Source organism: Anabrus simplex, chromosome X (assembly GCF_040414725.1).
Source record: "Anabrus simplex isolate iqAnaSimp1 chromosome X, ASM4041472v1, whole genome shotgun sequence".
In the NCBI taxonomy this organism is placed as follows: domain Eukaryota; kingdom Metazoa; phylum Arthropoda; class Insecta; order Orthoptera; family Tettigoniidae; genus Anabrus; species Anabrus simplex.
This window is the reverse complement of record NC_090279.1, coordinates 164,379,357-164,405,153: the sequence shown is the minus strand read 5'-3', so window position 1 is coordinate 164,405,153 and position 25,797 is coordinate 164,379,357. Positions and strand designations below refer to the sequence as shown.

The 25,797-nt window shown below is 38.9% G+C and overlaps 1 protein-coding gene across 1 annotated transcript in view; it reads right to left on the bottom strand.

The window, feature by feature from the left end:
• Nucleotides 1-25,797, bottom strand: part of IntS2 (integrator complex subunit 2) — a 109,554-nt gene that overhangs the window by 72,786 nt on the left and 10,971 nt on the right. The window contains exons 2-4 of the mRNA XM_068230522.1: nt 20,391-20,529; nt 15,953-16,175; nt 4,028-4,158 (exon numbers count right to left, since the gene is read on the bottom strand). Coding sequence (XP_068086623.1) covers nt 4,028-4,158; nt 15,953-16,175; nt 20,391-20,529 — 493 coding nt within the window. The remainder of the gene's footprint in view (nt 1-4,027; nt 4,159-15,952; nt 16,176-20,390; nt 20,530-25,797) is intronic.

Below are 25,797 nucleotides of genomic sequence, written 5' to 3'. Positions count from 1 at the left end.
GAGTAATATGGTTTACAGGGCATAACAGTAGAGCAGGCCAAAAGTACCTCATTTATAGCAACACAAATTTTCGCTATTACTGCTTAGTACGATCACGCGGCAGGACACAATCTTCACACATAGAAGAAGAAAATATGCTATACGGACATTGGTCTGGAAATACTTCATTTCCATGTCAGAACTCATTTTCTACAACTATACACAGTACATTAATCATGGGAAACACAGGGGAATAGAAAGTACCAACGTACCACATGAAACACTTTCTTACAGGAAATGTTTGAAATACCCCTTTTTAGCACTGGTACACGCATCAAGCGCATTCGACGTTCAATGCGACGGCATGTCGCAGATTACAGGGTGACATGTAGTCAGCAAGCCGAATCCTATCGGTCGTCATTCTTGGCTTAGTAGACGGGGACCACTACCTCATCCTCAGATAGCTCCTCAGCTGTTCTCATTTAGACTGAGTGGACGTCAAACCAACTCTCCAATCGAAGTAAAAAATTCCTGAACTAGCAGTGAATCAAACCAGAGTCTCCGGGTAAGAGGCAGGTACCCAACCCCTAGAATGCGGGGCGGGCAAAATCGAATCAGCCGTACAATATATACATGCCATCAAGAAAGTTGGAAAAATCATCTTCAAAGAATGGGTACGCTACACAAAGATTTCCCAGAAAAAATCTCAAGTACTACCCTAAAAGAACAAGATTCATCGGTCATCCAATGAAATATTAGTGAGAGAATGCTTTGTAGGATCGTAACAGGCCACTAGTTCTGAAACGTGAAGGGATGATGATGAATATAATTTACAATGTTTGCCATTTTTAAACATTTTTTTTCTATTTTCTTTACGCCACACCAACAGATAGGTCTTATGGCGACGATGGGACAGGAAAGGCCTAGGAATGGAAGGGAAGCGGCCGTGGCCTTAATTAAGGTACAGCCCCAGCATTTGCCTGGTGTGAAAAAGGGAAACCACGGAAAACCATCTTCAGGGATGCTGACAGGGGGGTTCGAACCCACTATCTCCCGGATGCGCGCTCCTAACCGCACGGCCAACTCGCCCAGTTTTTTAACGTGTGTTTCTCTGTTTACACCTTACTAGTTTTTAAAAATATCTCTTAACCATAGCATTACAACATGCTTTTCAATACCTTTTTTAGCACACTTGCCCCACTACAAGATCATACTATTTTCGGTCAGAGGCGACCAGGTTTCATGGTGTATGTATGAAAATCTTTACTGCGTGGAAAAATCATTCAGACAACATTTACTGATTCATGAAGAATACAGAGGAATATGTGGTTATTTCTTTGACATGCACCATTAATTTGTGCTCAGCTGGTGTATCCACACCAGAATGGATCAGCCTGCCTTAAAATGAACACAAACATGGTGGCTGTCCGGACCATTCCAGGCAGATCCTTTGACGGTACCCGATGCAGACACTGCACCAAGAACTAATCACTTGGACATGTCTTAGGATTCTGTTTTAGAGGAACATTACTATGTAATTCACGTCATTACATGGCGAGGTCTAAGATCGCTAATGCTTTGCAGCAGAAAGGATGGCAAGTGCATGAAGAAATCCCATGCATTTCCTCAGGTGGGTCTACTAGAAGAGCATCATCATCAATGCTCCACTCCAGTCGCCCGGGTGTGGTTAACAAGCCTCCTCCACTCCTTTCTGACCTTCCACTTTTCCTGCTCCATTACTTCGGCCACATGCACTCCAGCTTCTCTAATGTCCTTCCAAATCAGATCCATCCACCTTCTCGGTCTTCCAAATGGTCTCTTTCCCTTCTTGCTACCCGTTCCTTTCCCATTCTTTTTACATGTCCGAACCATCTCAGTCTTGCTTTCTGCATGTTCTGTATTAATGGTTCTATATTTAGCTCTTCTCTGATTTTAAAATTTTGGATTCTATCCCTTCTTGTCTTTTTAACCGATGTTCTTAAAAATTTCATTTCTACTGCTTGGATCTTACTAACTTGTCTCTTATTAGTTACCAGCGTTTCTAGTCCGTATGTTACAATTGGTGTGAAATACTGTTTATATAATGTTCATTTCGTTCTCTTGGGTACTCTGTCATCCCATAAAAGCTCTCTGACTTGATGATAAAATGTTGTACCTTTACTTAGTCTGTTATTGATTTCATTACTTCCATTAATAATGCTGTTCTACATTCTCTAACCGTTCTCTGTCAATGTTCACTTGGCTTCTCTTTTTCTCTTTTCCACAGTGCATGACTACAGTTTTCTTTTTACTAATTACCATTCCAAACTCCTTCAGATTTTCATTCCAAATGTCCAGTCTCCTTTCTACTTCCTTTTTGCCCTTTCCCCAAATCACCACATCATCTGCAAATACCAAAGCATTCACTTCATCACTACTGATACTCTGTTTTACATGTTTTATGATTTCATCCATCAATATAATAAACAATAATATCGACAGTGCACTTCCTTGCTTGAGACTTTTTTTGTATAAAATGTTTCAGTCACCACTCCCCACTTGTACACTGCTTTTACTCTCATGATACAACATTTTTATCTTGTTAATTAATGATTTTGGTACATTCCTTTTCAGTAGGCATTCCCATACATGTTTTCTCTTAACTGTATTATAGGCTTTTTCCAAATCCAAAAATACAAATATGATTTCCTTGTTCCTTTCCAGACGTTTTTCCATTATCGTTTGAACTGTAAATATCAAGTCTATTGTTGATCTATTCGGTCTAAAGTCATATTGTTCTCTCTTAACTGTGTTTCTATTATATCCCTCAGTCTTCTGTCTATGACTTTCTCCATTATTTTAGCCCATGTGATAATAGGGTTATACCTCTATAATTTTCACATTTTCTCCTATTCTCTTTTTTGAACAGTGGTACAATGCTTCCTTGTTGCCAATCTTCAGGTATCCTTTCATCCTTCCATATGGCATTGAGGGCTCTGTATAGCCACTGCAGTCCAGTGCTTCCTGCTGCCTTCATCATATAAGCATTGAATTTGTCTTTTCCACTTGCTTTACCTTTGGTCATTGCTTTCACTGCTCTTTCAAGTTCCAACCATGTTATCGGGTTCTCTTCTTTTTCTCCATCTATTATTTCCATCTTCTTATCTCCTTCTTACTCCGAGCAGTCAACCTCATTATAAAGTTTTTCAAAATACTTTGCCATCACCTTCTGAAAACTCTTTTCGTCATGTACTATACATCCATCTTCTCTCTCTAATGCCCTGATTTTTTCTTGATTTATTCTTTTTGATTTTATTACTCTTTATAATAGTTTCTGATTTTCTCAACTATCTTGCTCAACAGAAGATATTATAAATTCTAACGCCTCTAGGCATGGCATAATAATTGATCCTTCTCTCCGATTTGAAGCTGGTCTTCAACAAGCTGAGAAAGTGGATAAAGAAAAATAAAAGTATACAATAATCTACTGTTAATTATTTCATAGACAGATATTAGCTCAAATGCATTGATGTAATAGGTCTACTGATGTTTTATGAGGAATTTCAAAAAAAAAAAAAAATCACATTCCAACTTCTGTACGAGATGAGATAGTCACCATAGTTCTAAAGATGAGTTGTCAAATTCTGAATCACCATATTAATCCACACTTCTACATTTGTTTGAATATTTATATCATATTATCATATTTTTAATATTGTAATTATAATTTTAATGTTTATTATTACTGTCTTGTGGGTTGAGAGGCAGTTTTGTAAATAAATAAAATGTTTCATGTTCAGCAACTGACAACATAAGAGAAGATATAGATGTTGATTTCCATAGGGAATCTGAAATATATATAATATAATGTCCAATAACAGACCATTTATATTGGTAACATATGAGAAAGTAAACACGTAAAATTTGTGTTCAGGTCCCAAGGTGGTGCAGTTCCTCTGAAGCACATCCCCAATGGAGCCAACAGCGCTTACCAATACACCATAGAGGAGGACATAATATATAAGATATACAGGTTGAAAGTGTGAAATACTAAGTAGGCAATTCTTACACATTTGGCACGTATGGCTAGAGCCTGTATAGGATTCATGTGACACAGCATACTGAGAGCCTGCATGCGGATCTTCCCACCAACATTGTCTTCCTCTTGGCGCTCACCATTAGCGATCAGACTCGTGCATACTGCAAGCATAAAAGATTAAATTTACAGTCGTAAACTAGCCCAAACAAATATCAGAACAACTTTAATAGACAATGATTCCCGATAATGCAGAATGCAATTCAAAATTCTTCCCTTTTAAAGTAGTAGTAGTAGTAACAGTAGTAGTAGTTTTGCTATTTGTTTTCCGTCGCACCGACACAGATATGTCTTATGGCGACGATGGGATAGGAAAGACCTAGGAAGTGGAAGGAAGCGGCCGTGGCCTTAATTAAGGTACAGCCCCGGCATTTGCCTGGTGTGAAAATGGGAAACCATGGAAAACCACCTTCAGGGCTGCCAACAGTGGGGGGCTCGAACCCACTATCTCCCAATTACTGGATACTGGCCGCACTTAAGCGACAGCAGCTATCGAGCTTGGTGTAGTAGTAGTAGTAGTATAAGAAGAAGAAGAAGAAGTTTGGGTTGACAGAAGTTGCTAAGGGAGCAACTCACCTTCTTGAGACCAAATCAGGAGCTTTATGGAAAGGGAGGAGAAAATAACAATTACTACAAGGAAAAAAGAGAATACCTTCTATGGATTTGTCAAGAGGCTGCCCTGAAGAAAGAGATATGGATTGATTGTGTGTGGCCTCCAGAGAGGCCTGGTACAGTTCTTTCTAATTGACGCCCATGGGCAACCTGAAAATCTGGGTGTATGGTGGTTATGATAATGTGGCAGAGAGAGGATAAAACCCAGTGTCAGCTTACAGTGTACTCCTGTCAAATAACACCAAGGGGTCTGCACTAAGAACTTAAAAGACTTGATGCCTTACCGAGTGGCGGTGGTGGTGATTTTTGTTTTAAGAGGAAGTACAACTAGATAATCATCCTCTCTGAACAAATTAGTGGGAAAAAAAATTAAAATAAAACAAAATTATTTATTCAACAAAGGAATTTGACAACGCAGTACAAAATAAAACAAAAAATAATTGAATTAGGCTGAAAAATTACAAACGAATCAAAAGGGAACGTGCGTTCTCTGAGTAACAGTGTCATGGCCACCTGTGTTGTTCAGGGAGGTACATACACACAAAGTGGGTGTTGAGGAGGGAGAGATACAGCAAAGAACAGTCTTTACGAATAAAATAGTAGGAATGAGAACACACCCAAGGAAAAAACTAGACAACCCATGAAATATTTCTGAGGGGGAGAGAGAAGGGAGAAATCAAAGATATAAGGACAGATAGACTGTGAAAATTGGCAGTCAAAGTCTTAAAATAGTTGATGGCTTCCAATACTTAATGCAGTAGTAATCGGGAGATCGTGGGTTCGAGCCCCACTGTTGGCAGCCCTGAAGATGGTTTTCCGTGGTTTCCCGGCAAATGCCGGGGCTGTACCTTCATTAAGGCCACGGCCGCTTCCTTCCACTTCCTAGGCCTTTCCCATCCCATCGTCGCCATAAGACATATCTGTGTCGGTGCGACGTAAAGCAAAAAAAAACCACCTTAATGCAGAATACTGTATTTACATGTGTATTAGACCTTTCTTTTCTTTCACAGCCAAAAAAAGTAACGGGGTCTAATATGCGATAACCTCCAATTCTATGCAGTGAACACATGACTTCTAGGATATAAAGAGCTATAAATTGTACATGTAAACATTCTACACTGTTGTTTAACAAACTTATGAATGTATTCTGAGTTTTACCAGCTATTTTCGTTGGGAGGCAGTATTTCTAAATTTAAAAAGACAAATATTTAACACGTGACTTTTAGCCTACATATAAAGTAAATACAGTCACTTTTAGTTAATCTTTAATCACGTCATTCATTTCATCCCATGACCTCCTCTGATGAGGTTTACGTCAGGAAGGACATTCAGTCGTAAAAACTTGCATACGAAGATACGTCTCAATTCATACTCGACCCCGAAGAGAAAAGGGGTAAGGGTATCTTATTATCGTATTATGGAGTATTAATCAAAAGGATTAAATGGCCAGTCATTTGTCTCTGTCAACTGAGCAGTAGGCCTACCACAAAGTAAACCTGATAACGGCTTTCATTTGAATTATCATTGTCTTGTGCTGTCAAGTTCCCGGCTACCAGAGTGTCTCATTCCAAATGACGTCACCTTCACTGCCATCTCGTCGACCATGCACTGCCATCGAGAGCATTCAAGATCCAGTCATTTTTAAACTCTTAAAAATAGTTTAGTTCCAGACTATACAGTCCGAAAAGTAAGAATCTATTCGCAAATGGTTTCTGGAAATGGTGTCTGTTATTCCCAGTTGGTGAATGAGTAGCAGAAGCCACTTCTTCCGAATAAAGCTGTGCTGTAGAAAGCGTGCCAAACCACCAGCTGATAACTAGCGTATATTAAGAATTGTACTTTCAAATGTAATATATAGTAACTTGAAGCATTCTTTTATTCCAGTACCGGGAATCAAACTCAGGCCCCCAAGAAGGCAGCTAATTGTGCTAACCATTACACTGGCGGACAATCTTAACTATAAAAAACAGATGTAGCATTGCGCGGGTCGTACGAACAAAACTATTCACAAATTTGTGTGATGCCATCGGAGCTGCAGAAGGCTTGTACCCACTTCGAAGTGGAAACGTTCTTCCCTGACGAATTACATTGGGGGGATCTTGTATGCGAGATTTATTTTTCCATTTCCTTTGTCTCGAAAAGCCAAGGGAGGTCTAATACGCGAGGGGGTTTAATACACAAGTAAAAATGGTACAAGATTTTTTTCCGCTAGTTTCTTTACCTCACACCGACACAGATAGGTCTTATGGCGACGATGGGACAGGGAAGGGCTGGGAGTGGGAAGGAAGCGGCCGTGGCCTTAATTAAGGCACAGCCCCAGCATTTGCCTGGTGTGAAAATGGGAAACCACGGAAAACCAATTTCAGGGCTGCCGACAGTGGGGCTCAAACCCACTATCTCCCGAATACTGGATACTGACCGCACTTAAGCGACTGCAGCCATCGAGCTCGGTGCACACAAAATGTATTGTGCAACCATACTGACCTATGCAGCTGAGACCTGGACAATGACAAGTAGGGAGGAGGCCAGCAAAATGATAGAAAAGACAAGAGAAACGAAGATGTGAAAAAGGAGGTCGGAATGGAAAACCTAAATGAGAACATAAATAGGAGTAAACTACGATGGGCATGTGAAGAGGATCGAGGATGAAAGAATACCAAAACAGATGAAGATGAAGTTCGAGGCAAAGAGAGCAAGATTGAGACCTAGAACAAGGTGATTCGATTCAATAAAGAGGAGTGCAAGAAGAAGAAGGCTGAATTGGGACAAAATGATGGAAGAGGAATGGTAGAAAGAGAGAGGAAGATGGAGAAGTGCCATAAATGCCCCAACCCAGCAGGAGCTGGGTAAAGGGAAAGGAGGAGGATGATGCGACTGTGAAAGCACTGCCCATAGATCGATGTAATAAGAAATCAATGGATGAATAACTGTAAGGCCAAAGCTATGGAGGTAGACTTTCTGAAGTGGTAGCAACTAGGCGGCTTGCCTATCAATATTGACACTGCGACTGCGCTGCTGTCTAGTAGTGGAAGTGGACTTCTACCTGGACAATTCCTACGGCTAAGTTAATTTTAATATCGTCAGGTGACAGTGAGTTCCCCCACTGGAGATCTTTAACATACTAACGTCAACAAACAGGGAATGCCGAGACTTTTCACTGCCGTTGAAAAATTGACTACCTCAGCTGGAATGAAACCTATAAACTCAGACACACTACCACTGATCCACTGCAGCAGCAGCAATGATAAGAATGAACAACTTTAAAGATAATGACTTCTCTAGTGATTCTGAGGGTACACAACACATCTTGTTACAGCAATTTTAACCAATTTTGATCAATATCTTCAGCAAATGAATTCATGGATAGGATATCAATCAATCAATCAATCAATCAATCAATCAATCAATCAATCAATCAATCAATCAATCAATCAATCAATCAATCAATCAATCAATCAATCACTACTGATCTGCATTTATAGCAGTCACCCAGGTGGCAGATTCCCTATCTGTTGTTATCCAAGCCTTTTCTTGAATGATTTCAAACAAATTGGAAATTTATTGAACACCTCCCTTGGCAAGTTATTCCAATCCCTAACTCCCATTCCTATAACCGAATATGTGCCACAATCTGTCCACTTGAATTTCAACTATAACTTCATATTGTGATCTTTCCTACTTTTAAAGACACCACTCAAACTTATTTGTCTACTAATGTCATTCGATGCCATATCTCCACTGACAGCTCGGAACCTACCACTTACTATCTTGAAACAATCAAGTTTATTAAAATGTTCAACCTATTCAATACCTTACATTCGTCTGAATGCTTATGACTTATACATTACAATCAAATTGGGACACGTTTCGCCCTTAGTTGTAAGCATCATCAGCCTAAACCTCTCCCGCAAAATCACAATTATCAGGATCCCGATTTTCTCTTACAGAATCAGTCTAAGAGGGTCAATGATTTTGATGGTTCAGTCAGCTTCCGCTTTGAACGCTAGCGCTGTGCCACATCCGGGGAGCCATCTGGTGAAGATATTATAACACCTAAATTTTTAAAAGTCATTGTTTAAGAAGTCTTTCTCGTGGACAGTCGAGATTTTCTTCTGATGACGCAGAACACAGTTCTCTGCAAAACATAAAGAATTTCACCTTATTTTCTTGACACGGCATAAGCTCAAAAGCCTATACAGTATCATGTCTAAGAGAGGAAGGATGCTGAGGAGGAACAAAAAAAGTTCAAACAGGCTTTAGTCAAAGCAGCAGAAGAAACCTGTGGAAGGACATCAATAAAAGTCAGACACAAAGAAACATCATGGTGGAATGAGAGAATTGCAGATGCAGTCAGGAAGAATAATGCGCGGAGAGAATGGTTCAGAAACAGAACAAAATAGAGACAAATGGAAATGACTAAGCAGAGCAGCAAGGAAAATGATAGCATTGGTTAAAAAGATGTCCTGGGAAAAATTTACAAAAGAGATAGAAGAGAAATGAGTCGTATGCGCGAACAAACGTCTATGTTACATTTTCGTGTAATTTGAGATATTTATGGAACAAACATCTATGATGTGTCCTGGATCTGTATTTGCAGGTAGTTTGAGCATATCTCAACAGATGGTTATAGTATTCCGGAAATTGTGAAGAGAAGTGCACTTGAAAAATAATGGAACAAAAGTCTATGCTACATCGTTTCCCACGCGAGCGCTTGACAATGTCGGGAATTGAATGCAATGTAATGAACACATTCTAGTCCGGAGATTGTTCTGGTTTGTTCAGTCTTATATTACTGAGTTTATTTAGTTACTCATTGACACCATAGTCACGCGATCAGACGATAGTAGTGATCGTAATGTACTGTTGTCCCCAAGCAGTGTACACAAGTTGACGAAAAACAGATGCAGGAAAAGGAAAAGTGACCCCAGTGAGTGGAAAGATGTTGTATGCACCAAATTATTATAATTAGGCTAAAACTTTCAAATAACACTATTCTCCTCTGTATGCATACATTATGTGCGAATGAGTGAGCGCGTGCACTTCCAACTTGTTTGTTTACGGAACAAAAGTCTATGTTACATTCTCTCGCGTAGCAATGTCCCGTGGTCAACAATCTATCTTCATTGCCTTTTTTCTCAATATATAGGGAATGTAACATAGACGTTTGTTCGTGCATACGACTCAATTATAAGAATGACAAGAAATTTTTTTACCACATATTAGGTAACAGAAGGAAGCAAAAAGAAAATGCATCAAAAGTATCAACAAAAGTGGAAAACCTATGTAGGAAGAAAAGGAAGTTTTGAAAGTGTGGAAAGAATACTTCCAAAATCTATATGAGGGACAAAATGAACCCAAATAAATAGATGAAGATAAAATAAATATCACCATTACAGTGGAAGGGATGAAGAAATGGTCAGATGAAATAGGAAGAGAAGATCTACAAATGTCGGATTTAGAAAAAGCTCTATTAGAAATGAAAAATGGCAAAGCTCCTGGAATAGATGACATCACAGTGGAAATGATTAAAGCTGCAAGACCTATTGGAATGCTGTGGCTGTATAGAATAAGGAAGATAGTATGGACTGACGGAGATATTCCTGATGATTGGACAAGGGAAATTATTGTACCTATTTTTAAAAAAGGTAATAAGGCACTCTGTGAGAACTACAGAGGAATAGCATTACTGTGTCATTGAATGAAGATTTATGAAAAGATAATCTTACAAAAATTAAGAAAAGATAGATTCATAATTAAGAGAACAACAAGGATTTAGACCTGGAAGATCAACTATTGATGCCATCTTTACAGCTAGACAAGTAGTAGAAAAGAAATGGGAATTTGGGAAAGACATCGCAGTTGCATTCATATACAAAAGGCTTATGACACGGTTAGAAGAGATATGGCAAGGACTGAATAGAATGTAATTGTCAAGAGGAATGCAATTCAGAATTAGAAACGTGTATAAAAAATGTCCGAACTGTGTTATTATAACAAATGACAAAAAAAAATCAGAACAGTTTAGAACAGACAAGTTCGACAAAGAAGTGCACTTTCACCAGTGCTCTTTAAATATAGTGATGGACAACATTATGAGGAAAGTTTGCCAAGGGTCAACAGCAAATGATATGAAAGTCATAGCATATGCAGATGATGTAATGATATGGGAAAAAATGAACAAAAACTGCAAGAACAACTAAATACCTGGCAGAGGGCAATTGAAGAAGCAGGCATGGAAATAAGTTTAACGAAAAGTGAGGTAATCAAAATCAGTAGAGAAAACAAAAAAAATGAAGGATGTTAGGTGTAGGGTCAGTCAGGGTAATTATGAGACAGACAAGAAAAAGGGAAAAAATGAGATACTCAATTTTTTCTGCTCTAATTAATAATCTCAACACTTTGCATGAATGATATTATATATTAGTCTTTTATCCATTATGGTAAAATAATAGGAAAATGTCCGAACTATATATCTAGCAGTACACAAGTTTTTCCTGAGTGGCATTTTTTCTAACCAAAAAACTTTCATTTTGTATTTTGTTACTCTGGCTCAACCCAAATATCCAGGAAAGTGTTTCTGGTTTTATTTGGTAGTGTAAGGGAGAATCTTCTTTTTCAGCTTGAAAACACAATTTTAAGTTTTTGATTTGAGAAGAAAATTCATTTTTAAAAAAGGGGGTAAATATGAGACATCATTAGGGTAAAAGTGAGACACTTTTAGGGGGAAAATGAGACAGTTGGTACACTCGTTTCTGTACCTAAATACTTATGTTTGTCATTCCTACAGACTCCTTTCCTGATATACTTCCTGAAAATTCTTTCGAGAATATCCTACTTTCAAAAATCAAACACACTGCCAAAACCATGATGAAGCGAAGAAGAGTGGACTCGACAGCAAATGTGATAACATCTGAAGAGTATTCCCAGCTTGTGAGGGAAAAGCAGAAACCACTTCATAAGAAGGATAGAAAGCGTACAAGTATTCAAAAGGCAACAGTTCCAGTAGTAAAACCTCCATCTAAGACAAGAGCAGAAGTTCATTCACTGAGCTCGATAGCTGCAGTCGCTTTAAGTGCGGCCAGTATCCAGTATTTGGGAGATAGTAGGTTCAAACCCCAATGTCGGCAGCCCTGAAAATGGTTTTCCGTGGTTTTCCATTTTCACACCAGGCAAATGCTGGGGCTGTACCTTAATAAACGCCACGGCCGCTTCGTTCCCACTCCTAGCCCTTTCCTGTCCCATCATCGCCATAAGACCAATCTGTGTCGGTGTGACGTAAAGCAACTAGCAAAAAAAAAAGTAGTTCATTCTTCTGACTCAGCTACAAGCAAAGATGAAGATTGGCAAGGTAGCGGTGACAGTCTGGATGAAGTTGATCTGCTTGACACAGATGCTGACGAAATGACCATGGCAGATGAAGTAAATCCAGGTGACTTTGTACTTATAATTTTTGAAAGTTCTGGAAAGCAGCATTCTTTTCAATATAAATATGTTGCCACTGTTCAGAAAGTTCTGGAAGGTGGGGACATGCAAATCATGTGTCTCAATTGTGTGGACAACAACAAAACTGCGTTAAGGCTTAATGAAAATGATGTATCTGTTGTGGAAAAGTCAAAATTACTAGGGAAATTGCCTGTTCCAATAATAACAGGGAAAGGTAGAGGCATTACATTTGCATTCCCAGGAACATCTGATGTTTTTGAAAAAAAAAAAGAAAGAAAAAAAAACTAGAACCCCTACATTTTCTGTTAAGTCAGTTTAAACCAAGTGAAGTCTCATTTTTTCACCATTCTGATTACAATGTGCACTATGTATTTATTTAGTATAATTAAAATGTAACATAAATTCAGGCATAAAGCTCAGGTACCATTTAATTAGATGGTATAATGTCAACAGTCTATACTAAGTAATTTTTGTCAGGAATGAGTATAAAAATGCATCTCAAGCCTAAATTTCGTGGTATCAAAACATGGTCATTTTGTTCCTATAATAAAACTGAGGGAAGTGTTGCAAACTATTACACCCAGATTTCTTCCTGTCTTCCTTTGACCCTAAGCTGTCTCACAATTACCCTATTAACTCTCCAACATGATTTTACAGTCTGCTACAATACTGTCTCACTTTTCCCCTGGGTTGTCTCATAATTCCCCCTTTTGCAGGTTAAAAATGAGATGCACATTTATATTTATTTTTCAAAAGTTAATGAATATATAGTAATCTGTTGTTTCCAGTGTTTTTTGTAATACCAGTCACAACTTATTATGATTTTTTGTATAACTGTCACTGTTGCAGTTTGTAATTTATGAACAAAGTTGTAAAAAATGTCTCATATTTACCCTGACTGACCCGAATGGAAAAATTCTTAAAGAAGTAAATGCTTTCAATTACCTAGCAAGGAAGATAGGTGGGAAAGGAAACATCAAGGAAGAAATTTTGGAGGGGATAGGAAATTGCTCAAAATTTTTTAATGTGTTCCTGACCCGGTCGAATGACTGGAAACACATTGTGGATTTTTATTTCATTTCATTTAGATAGATAGATAGATAGATAGATAAATGTCTTTATTGGCGAAGTTAAGGCCATTAGGCCTTCTCTTAAATTAAACCATTTCATATCAGACATAATTAGAAATTGAAAAGTACCTACCAAAGCAAAAATCATTATATATAAATCGTATTATTTGCCAATATTGACCTATGGATCAGAATGTTGGATTTGAACAAAAAAAGATCTGAGTAGATTACAAGCGACAGAGATGCGCTTTCTGTGAGGGATCTTGGGTAAAACAAGGAGGGACAAAATAAGAAATGAAACCATATGAAACACTCTACAGATCAACCCTCTAAAAGAAAATATGGAGAGAAATAGGCTGAAATGGTTCGGCCACGTCAAAAGAATGGGACAAGAAAGATCACCAAGAAGAGCTCTGGAATGGACGGAATCTTACATCCATACTACAACCCCTAAATACCCTCATAACCATGTACAGAGATCTGTACCCTTTATTTACAATCCTATTTATCTGATTACCCCAATGAAGATCATTCCTTATATTAACACCTAGGTACTTATAGTGATTCTCAAAAGGAACTTTCACCCCATCAATGCAGTAATTAAAACTCAGAGGACTTTTCCTAACTGTGAAACTCACAACCTGACTTTTAACCCCGTTTATCAACATACCATTGCCTGCTGTCCATCTCACAACATTATCAAGGTCATTTTGCAGTTGTTCACAATCTTGTAACTTATTCATTTTTCTATCCAGAATAACATCATCCACAAAAATCCTTGATTCCACTTCTTTACACATATCATTGATATTTATAAGAAAACATGAAAGTCCAATAATACTGCCTTGACGAATTCCCCTCTTAATTATTACAGGTTCAGATAAAGCTTTGCCTTCTCTATCTCTGAGTTCTTTTTTCTAGAAACATAGCAACCCATTCAACAACTCTTTTGTCAATTTCTACTGCACTCATTTTTGCCAGTAGTCTCCCATGATACACCCTATCAAATGCCTTAGACAGGTCAATGCAATACAGTCCATTTGACCTTCTGAATCCAAGATATCTGCTATATCTCTCTGGTATCCTACAAGTTGAGCTTCAGTGGAATAACCTTTCCTAAATCCAAACTGCCTTCTAATGAACCAGTTATTAATTTTGCAAACATGTCTAATATAATCAGAAAATGCTTTCCCACAGCTTATATGCAATACATATTAAACTGACTGGCCTGTAATTTTGAGCTTTATGTCCATCACACTTTCCTTTATTCACAGGGGCACCTATAGCAACTCTCCATTCATCTGGTATAGCTCCTTTGACCAAACAATAATCAAATAAGTACTTCAGATATGGTACTATATCCCAACCCATTGTCTTTAGCATATCCCCAGGATTCTAATCAATTCCAGCCACTTTTCTAGTTTTCAACTTTTGTATCTTATTATAAATGTCATTGTAATCATATGTAAATTTTAATACTTCTTTAGCATTAGTCACCTCCTCTACCTGGACATTATCCTTGTAAACAACAATCTTTACATACTGATGACTGAATATTTCTGCCTACTGAAGATCCTCACATCCTGAGGTTCACTACCAAAATTACAGTTAAAAAGGCAATAAACATGAAAATTTTAACATACACAATAAAAATAGTACGTTTCAGAAGAGATGCAGAGAGAGCAAAAGAAACGAAGAAATATAGAAAAGAATGAGAAAGAAAAATTCACTAACAGAGTGGAAAAGGACTGACACGGTTTGAATATATAAAAAAGAATATTCTAAGACAAAAATGGTAGGAAAGAGAGATTGAAGAAGATTGAGATTACGATGGATGGACTTAACTGAAAAATTGTTAAAGCAACGGGATCTTCGCTGTAATTTGATGAAGGATGAGAAGGGGTGTGGAGATAAGAACAATATGAAAAGAGACTGCACTTTGCCCAACTTACTGAAATACAGTAATAATAATTTATACATAAATCCATACATCTTCGCTATAGATTTTTATACCTTTCAAGGGTTCAGTCTGCAAGCCCCTGTGAATTGACTAATCACCTTCAAAATAGTAATTTTCATATCATGCTCACTGCATTTCTTAAGTTCCAAGATATTAGATTGCAAGCTTTTAGCATGGTCTGCCATTAAGACTTAGTCATCGGCAAAGGCTAAACTGTTTACTTACTACATTTCCACCCAACTGGATCCCTCCATGCCACTTACACCTTTCAGGATATGGTCCATGTAAACTATGACCAATAAGATTCAACCTCCTCCAACTCCTGTAACTACATATTCTTTGAAGAATTCATTCTACCATCAATTTTCACTGTGGCTTGATTATCAGCATTAAAATTAACGAATATTGAATTTTCATGACCGCATTGTAATCAAAACCGACTTTCAACCTATTAGGTCGTCTTACGTACATTTAGTAAGTGTTGAAGAGATGTTAAGTACAGAACAGAAATGGCCAACCGGATCCCACTGGTGTCCGGTTGGCCATTTCTGTTTCCCACTGGTGTCCGGTTGGCCATTTCTGTTCTGTACTTAACATCTCTTCAACACGTACTAAATGTACGTAACACGACCTAATAGGCTGAAAGTCGCTTTCGATTAAAATTAACATTTCTATCTCCCTCTCTCGCACTGAAATTTATGGTTTCAAACCGATGTTGTAAATGTTACAAATGAGAGTTAAAACTGAATATTTACAATCCAGAACAGGACCAATTCTCCACTAAGTGAAGGTTATGTAGTAAGAATCATATACCTTCTCGGAAGCAATCTGGCGAATTTGCTACAACCCAACATATTATTTCAGGTCCATGGCGGACATGTAGCAAGGTCTCAACGATATCGAGAACGTTGAGTACGGCCGGTAACTCTGCAAGAGCGATGCAGATGACGTCGCAAATCTCCTCGATGTAAACAGCGTTGTCGAACAGGTCTGAACGACGCAAGGTAAATTCCTGGCCTCTCTGCTGCTCGTGAAGCTGAAATGAAAAAATTAAAAGATCATTAGATAATATTCAACAGTTAATCAATTAACTTAAAAAGATTTGCTGGTTAAATGAACCTTCATGAAGGCACCTAACATCTCAATTCCTGTAAATGTGGACAGCAATAGACAGAAAGAAGAGTGATCTTACGAGTCTATGAATGAAGATCATGGAACTTAGAAACAGGACAGGACCAGTGGGACATCTTTAATAAAAAAGAGTTTAGTTTCTCTTGAATTTTTCTCTGCATAACATGACATAATACTATTAAGACTAAACATATTTTCAATGCTATCAGTTTTAAGAGATGCGAGAGTGTTGGAATTTTGCCCTCAAAAGTGGTTCTTCAGTAAATCTAATTACACTGAAATGTCAACCAAGAAATTGAGGTGGCTGGGTTTTTTCATTTTTTTTTTTTTGAACTCGAATTTTTACCAAAAGAAAATCACTGGGCATTGCGAAGACAAACAGACCAGGCAAGTTGGCTGTGCGGTTAGGGCCATGCAGCTGTGAGCTTGCATCCAGGAGATAGTGGGTTCGAACCTCACTGTTAGCAGCTCTGAATATGGTTTTCCGTGGTTTCCCGTTTTCACACCAGGCAAATGCTGGGGCCGTACCTATCCTATTGTTGCCCTAAGACCTATCTGTGTCAGTGTGACGTAAATCAAATTGTTAAAAAAAAAAGTATCCCAATGGGACAACTATATATAATGGAAATTCATGTATCTGAGTACATTGTTCATGAAACTAAGATCAACTAAGTTATTAAATACATTATTCATTCATGCCACTATTCTTTTTCTCGTGCGTTATCCGATCCAGACGTTGGGGATCATCAGGCCTATTGTAGTTTCGTTTTTGTTCATAGATCTTCAGAACAGCTCAGCAGATGATGGCAACTGAGGTGTGGACGCTATTTGAACATGAGGTCGCTCAGTTTCTTTTATGAAAATGAAGCTCCTCTCATCTGGCTCACTAGCATTACACTTTCCATTTAGAAAGGTAGAGGTTTTCCAGCTATTCTTTAATACACCTACTATGTCACACAATGAAGATTTGCAAATATGTTCTGGATTCTCATCTTCGTGACCTGGTCAACATCACCCCGAACGAATGCGGTTTTGTGAAAGGAAGGTAACGGGATTATCGATTATCATACATGCTCTACAACTTCTAATGAAACTATGCCATGAAAAACGGAGAGCACTTCACCTAGGGTTCTTAGATCTTGAAAAGGAATTTGATAGAGGGCCGCACAGCCTCGATCTGGCATGTGCTTAGGATGCATTAAGTCCCAGAAGTTTACGTTAGATGAACCCAGATCCTATACTGTAACGTTACCAGCCAAGTCCAATGGGCAGTAGGACCATCCGCACCTTTTAACATCCAAATTAATGTTCATCATGGATCGGCTTTGGCTCTGCTTACATTTATCCTTTGCCTGGACACTACAGCTTCAAACCTGTAGACTCCACACCCTGGCCACTGATTTATGCTGATGACACCACAGTTCCCAGCAAAACTCAGCAAGACATCATCATCTGTTTACAGTTCCAGTTTCCCGGGTGCTGTTGACAAGCCTCTTCAACTCTCATCTATTCATGTATGCCTTGTTCTTCATGACATCATCTAGTGACCTTCCCTTCATTTCAATATCGGTCTTGATCACGTCTATCCAACGGGTTCTAGGTCTTCCAACCCTCCGTTTTCCATCTACCTCTCTTTCCAGCTGTATTCGGGCTGTCCTCGTAGGTTCCATTCTTTTCACGTGTCCAAACCACTGCAGTCATGACGTTCGGACTCTGTTTAGTAGACGCGATTTAATCCTAACTTCTCTCCTCACCACTTCATTTCTTAACTTACAACAGTTAATCCAATGTTGGAAAACCTGCCTCGATGAATACGGCCTGAACATTAATCTGATGAAGATGGCGTAACTGAAGTTGAAGAACAGAACGACGGATCAATTAACATTGACAGAGTTGATCTCCCTAAAATCAATGCTTTTAAGTATTTGGGATCAGTCTCTGTTTGGATTGTAGAGGGATATCAGTGTCCAAGAAATTTAAACGTGCTTGCACAAAATATCTGATGGAAAGATACAAATAGCAAGGCAGCAAGACATAATCACGTTCCTACTTCGTCATCCCCCATTCTTTCAAATCATCCACCCCCCCGTCTACTTTATCCTTCCCGTGTACCTTTCTCAACTTAAGTGGAAACTCACAGTAAAAGAGTCACTTTTATTCTATTCTATTTAGTTTTGTAATACTTTTTATTTTTACAACTTAGTGTTTCTGTAGATCTTCACAAATTTAGGCCTACCCCTTTTCTGTAATATTATGCTCTTTCCCCTTTAACTTTTAATGTACAAGTAGCTACTGTTAGCTATAGTTCAGTAGCTCTACATGGTTTAAGTTTATGATAGGTTACTTTTCAATGACTTGTAACTACGATCAATCTAATTATGTTACTGGTTAAGTGTAAGACAGGGACAGCTGTCCATAACTTTGCCAAGATAAATAAAATATCTATCTATCTATCTATCTATCTATCTATCTATCTATCTATCACACTACCAGATGAAGAGAACAGAGCCAACACTGTCTGCATGAAGTGGCGCCCAGTTACGAGAGTTATTTTTGACCAGAAGATACCAGTATACATAAAATCGAAGATTTACAGTACGATTGTACATCCAGTGGCATTGAATAGGACAGAGTGCTGGCCAGTCATAAATAAACATGAACACCACCTAAATGTTATGGAAATGAAGACGCTTCGCTGGCCAATGGACCACATCAGAAATTAGGACACAAGGATGGCATTTGGTGAGGCTCTAATCGCTGAGAAAATACAAGAGACTCATCTGAGCTAGTATGGTCATGTACTGTGCAGCAATGGCACTTCAGTTGTGAAAACAGCACCAGAACTGAACCTTGAGGACTGCTGATTACAAGGGAGGCCAAAGAAATTATGGCTCAATGCTCCGAAGGATGACATGTCCTTGGTTGGCGTAAGTCGAAACAATGTCAAGGGTAGGGCGATGACCGGGCGAGTTGGCCGTGCGTGTAGAGGCGCGCGGCTGTGAGCTTGCATCCGGGAGATAGTAGGTTTGAATCCCACTATCGGCAGCCCTGAAGATGGTTTTCCGTGGTTTCGCATTTTCACACCAGGCAAATGCTGGGGCTGTACCTTAATTAAGGCCACGGCCGCTTCCTTCCAACTCCTAGGCCTTTCCTATCCCATCGTCGCCATAAGACCTATCTGTGTCGGTGCGACGTAAAGCCCCTAGCAAAAAAAATTTTTTTTAAATAGGGCGATGTGGAGAGCAAAGTGCAGGATAAACACTAAGCAGAAGAGTTAAGTAGACAGAAAGGTAGGAAGATAGGAAAAAAAGAAGGAAGCAATAAGATGATGATGATGATGCTTGTTGTTTTAAGGGGCCTAACATCGAGGTCATCGGCCCCTGGAAGCAATAAGAAAGGATGGGTAGGGAAGACAGTAGAGTGAGTAAAGCTAATCACTTTTAATGGTTTATACTGTACAGCTGGCATTATGTCATACCGACAAAGATAGATCTTATGATGATAATGGGATAGGAAAGGGCTAGGAGTGGAAAGGAAGCAGCCGTGGCCTTAATTAACGCACAGCCCAAGTATTAGCCAGATGTGAATGTGGGAAACCATGGAAAACTATCTTCAGGGCCGCCGACATTGGGATTTGAACCCACTATCTCCCAAATGCTAGCTCACAGCTGCGTGCCCCTAACCGCATGACCAACTCGCTCAGTCTTTTAACGTTTGTACAACAACATTTCATACATCATAACCATGGTAGACATGATATAGCCTTTTGGGCTTATGCCGTGTCAAGAAAACAAGATGAAACTCTTTACGTTTCGCAGAGAACTTTGCTCCATGTCTTCTGAAGCCTGTATCATGTCTACAAGTACGAGCCGTGAAAGTATCAATGTTGACAAATTGGGAACTTGCTCCCCTATGTATCTTTCTCATTAGCAAAGAGGTTATCATGATCAGCTTGTTATTCACAGCAATCTGATTTTAAAATACAAAGAACTGAACATCTACTCAAACTTAAAAAATGTTAATTTCAGACTGAAGTATTAAAAAAAATATTTGCACACTTTAGAAATCATAAAGTAAAGCTGTTCAATTAAAAAAGTACAAGGGGAAAAGAATTTCATACCTGCGAGGAAATGAGAAGTAACTCGCTGAGCACAAGTCGTAACCGTCGGGTTGAGTCACTGCGTTCAAACTCGAGAGCCAGACCATTTTGCAATGACTGCACTAAAACACTGTCTGTCTGTGAACTACCTAACTTTTGCCTGAAACAAAAATAAGGAAGGACTTTTATAAATGGAATACATATATGTAATTTTACCATTTCAATGAAAACAACAAACATGATACAAGACAAATTACAATGATTATCATGATAGCAAACACTAGGATCGAGTAGGTTGGTCCTTCCAGCAAAGAATGTGACTCTGGGGATGACTAGACAGCCCAATCCAGGAGGCACATAATTTGCCACAGTGATGACAGGCTTTCTCAGTAGGGACAGCAGAGAGCCCTTCCATTTCTCCTCTCTTTGCTTCCCTTTGGCATTTGCTGCTCATCAGTGGTTTTCTTCAAATCTGGACTAATGAGACCTCTAGGATGAGCGAATGAGGGCTAAGGTCTCCCACTTATCAATATTAATACTACAAATCCTCATATTAGCCTTGATCATATCCTTAACCTTCTTACTGCCATGCTCTCATGCTGAGAATGTGCCAAGAATGTCACGCTGATTAGAAGCATGTTGCACCAGGTGAGTTGGCCGTGCGGTTAGGGGTGTGCGGCTGTGAGCTTGCATCCGGGAGATGAGTTCAAATCCCACTGTCGGCAGCCCTGAAGATGGTTTTCCGTGGTTTCCCATTTTCACACCAGGCGAATGCTGGGGCTGTACCTTAATTAAGGCCATGGCTGCTTCCTTCCAACTCCTAGGCCTTTCCTATCCCATCGTCGCCATAAGACCTATTGTGTCGGTGCGACATAAAGCCACTATTAAATTGAAATAATAAATATGGTAGTTCAACCTATTCAATACAAGTAAATAAGAGATGTAGAGATTACATTCTTATTTAATTAAAAGTGGAAACGGTACCGGTTTCGACCCCAGTCTGGGTGATCATCAGCCGATTATAACTCGAAAAACAATGCATAAGTAAGAAAGAAGTTAACAGTCAAGTCCACACAATATCAGTTGAAGAGGCGATATAAAAATGACGGGGGTAGGCACTGTTAAATTCAGACGAAGTGGAATGTAAGTCACTTAAAAGAAGTAATGCGTAATCTTCCGAGCATCAGCACGGCACACACAATGTTTGGCACTGTCTCACAATGTTCACAAAAAGCAGAGAACAGTTAAATGAGCCAGACTGCATACACCGTCAGGCACAAAGTCACAACACAATCCAAATATGAAGATCTAAAGTCATGAAGAAGCTGAAGACGAGCAGCTCAACCGAAGTAACTTGCAAGCTCCAGAAGATCGGCACGGTGTTTACAACGTCAAGTGCTGTAGTTTCATACGCTGACGGAGATTGAAGGATAAATTAATGATCAAGTATTTGCTTAGTTCACGAAATGTGCCTATATATATATATATATATATATATATATATATATATATATACTTATTCAATGTAATTGAATACGTAATTAAGATCTTGAAGATTTTTAGAACAGTTGACGTGAAAAAACTATAGTTTAAAAAATATAGTTAAACTGTGATACTTTTCAATTCGGAACAATGAAATTTTTATCTTTAAATAAAGCCACTAGTAAAAAAAAAAAAAAAAAAACAACATGTTGCAAGTGTCTATTTAAAGTGCCACATAATTCACAATTTTGATTTTAAACTTGAGAAAATGTTGAGAATGGTATGTACTTACTAAAAATGAAAATCCACAGCCTATTTCCAGTTATTCACCCAGGCCAGGAATAGAATGAATGAAGCCATCCAGTGGCGAGAATAGAAATTGGGCCGGCTGTTGAAGCCTGTCATATATAAATGAAGTGATATTGGAGAGTGTTGCACTAAAAACATTAAATTATTCCTATGATCTCAATATCTTTCTTAGCCCAAGATGACAGGGAAAACAGGAATAACCCGAGAGAAACCTGTCCCACCTCCGCTTTATCCAGCACAAATCTCACATGGAGTAACCGGGATTTGAAAACGGAAACCCAGTGGAGAGAGGCTCCAGGTATGTACTTACTACCATTTCAAAATGATTATTTTTTAATATTTTCTGAACACTTTGAAAACAAAAAATCAAATTTCAAAAATAGCAATAAAAATAATTCAAAATTAAAATTACAAATAAAAATGTGGTAATCCCTCTGCAATGCAGCTACAATAAACACAGAAAATTTGAAAAGTATCTGTTCGGTAGCTCAGTAGGTAATTACCATTAAGTAATTGCCAATCATCAGATCACCAGAGAAACACATGAAATTCAGAAATCCAATGTGTGTAAATAAATTAACAGATGAGTCGTGTAGTGATAAAATGAGAAAGTATGTTTTTTACTCTGTGGAAACAAAACATAAGCTATTGCCACCTGAAGTTCATAATTGTGCTAAATGCAGATAGTAAGGCACGCTGTTCAAACGACGATATATCGCTGCTGGCACTTAACGCACAAGTACCAAACAATGATATGTTATTGTCTGGCATTCTAAAGGTTACTGATAGGTGACAGTAATAGGTGGACCTTTCTCTACCCTTTGATAGTGATCAATCGTCATTACAGACCATAATGAAATTAATAACTTATGAGATGTTATGGTTGACAAAATCTACAGACCTTAGCTTCGATAAAGATGTTCAAGCACAATCAATCCCGTAATGCATTTTTGAATCAATATCTGCGCTCAACGAGAGAGTGCTACCAAGTTAAGGGAAGGTGTTTAATCTTGAAGGTCAACTCCTTTGATGCTGACAATGAACTTTCTTTGACCTTACCCTGAAACTGGTTGGTGATTTCTGCTTGATAAACGATGTTATATAGCACTAAAAAATATTAAGTTATTCCTATGATCTCAATATCTTTCTTAGCCAAAGTTAACAGGTTTGATCCTGGCCTCTAGTCCGGTAGTATTTGAAGGTGCTCAAACATGTCTGTCCCGTGTCAGTAGCATGTAAAAAGAACTCCTGCAGGACAAAATTATGGCACTTCAGCATCTCCAAAAATGTTCAAAGTAGAACTTAGTGGGACATAACACCAATAACATTATTATTATTATTATTCTCATTAGAGATTAATGAATATCCTTGTATTTCTTAAAATGTATATTTTTTTGTTCTTCTAAGGAAGGTAGCCGATTAAAATTTATCCTATGTATGTTGTTAATACATCTGAATAACTTGTAATATATTATTTTACAGAGGAATATTTTGTTTATATCTGCTATATGTTCGAGGGCTATGCTGAAGGTTTTTAGCAGAGTGTGAGAAAAAAAATTTTATTTGCAAAACAATTACAAATTTTCAAAGTACTCTCCATTAGCACATTTACATTTTTCCGTTCTCTGAAACCACTTAGAAAACGTCTCAGTACAAGCTTCTTTCGGGATGTCGCTGCAATGGCCTCTTCGTCTGACGAAAACCGCTAGCCACGAATTTTTTCCTTGGTCTTAGGGAACAGAAAGAAGTCACATGGGGCCAGGCCAGGTGAATAGTGGGATGAGGTAACACTAACACTTTTTCCTTTTCCAAAAAGTCCATTGTTCTGCCAGCCCTATGCGCAGATGCACTGTCGTGATGCAGTAGAAGGTGCCCACTATTGGACTTCGGGTGCTGTGACCTCCATGTGGCGAGGACTTTGGGAAGACAATCATTCACATACCATTCAGCATTGACTGTACAAAGTGTGTCCAAGGTCACAGAGGGGAGATGCCCCATTTTTGTAAAAAAAAAAAAAAATGTTGCCACCATCTTCTTTCCAGAGCTCCAACTTCATCAAACTATTGTAGGTGGTTCCTCCCGTGAAAAGCACAGAAGACTGTCTCTTTTTTTCAGGGTTATAATGGTAGACCCATGTTTCATCACCTATGACGACATTGTAGGTGTCTTGGTACTGCCCTCCCTTGAATTTTTCTAGCATGAAACAACACCAGTCCACTCTCACCTCCTTTTGGATTTCTGTCAGGGAATGTGGCACCCAACAGGCACATCTCTTTTAAGGCCTAAATAATTGTGAACGATGGTCTGCGCTGCTGTTGACCCAATATTTAGAGTCCCTTCAATGTCACAAAATGTAAGATGTGGATCTTCTTTGATCATTTCCTCACAGCATCAATGTTTTCCTGAGTCACAGCTGTTGCTGGGTGACCGGGACAAGGTTTACCTTCAAATGACCTCCAACCCCCTTGAAAACTCGCAAAACCAATTTCCAACTGTGGCTCTAGAAGGGGAAGCCTCACCAAAAAACATACAGCAAAGAAGAGTGACATTCTTTGGCACTTAAATTCTATTTATGTTTGTTTGTCCAACCCTTGTCCTGTTTCTCTACGGGTTCGGGTATGAGGTGAGATGAATCTGTTGTGGTGGATTTTTATGACCGGATGCCCTTCCTGACGTCAACCTCATCAGAGGAGTTAATGAGAGGAAATGAATGATATGATATATGATAGTACGGAGAGGGTGAAACCCGGCGTCGGCACATAGCCTACTCCTGTCGAATAGCACCAAGGGGTCTGCTCAAGGCTTAACGTCTCCATCCGACGGATCAATCACCATCAACAACGTCATATGCACTGGTATCCTTTATAGGAACACTAGGGCTGGACTAGGTAAACCCGTTTAAGGAACACAAAGGGTCCTCATAGACCTACGTGTGGAGCCCTGCAAAGGCAGGGCTCACCCATTCCTTATCTATCTATCTATCTATCTACCGTCATATGCCCTCACTCCATATGAGCACTGCGGAGAGGTTTGGAATTTAATCCAGACTTCTGGCATGCAATCTAGTGATTAGAAATTGTATACCACCTCCCCTACCCTGTCGGCCAACATTCTGATAGTGAAATTTTTTCAACCAACGGGACTCGAACTGGCTATCTATGGTGTCAGACCGTTTAGACTTCAGCGCCTTAACGATCATGGCCACCAGGCGGGCTTCTTAAATTCTTTTTTATAACCATAAAAAAACATTGCGCAAAAAATCGCGGCACAACAGATCCATCTTGCACTGTGTATGACTCAGCACTGACTGTGCTTTCTTCCCCGCTGTGGAGAAACCACCGCTGGGAAGGGTTGCGTACGCATGTTCCAAGGTCGCTCTTTCAAATGAAAAGAATCCCATTGTCCTCAGAATTACGGTTTACAAGCTGCTAAAATCTTTCGGCATAGCCTTTGTATTGATCAAATTGATGTACTAACATAACATTATTTAGCGTATGGCTTATACAGACATGATCAGTAACATACATATATACATATTTACAGCTGAGAAACAAAGCAACTTGTGCTTCAGAATTGAATGTCTAATTCTTCGATCCAGCGTGTAGCATCCGGAGTTAGCAGCAGGAAGTCATCCTCA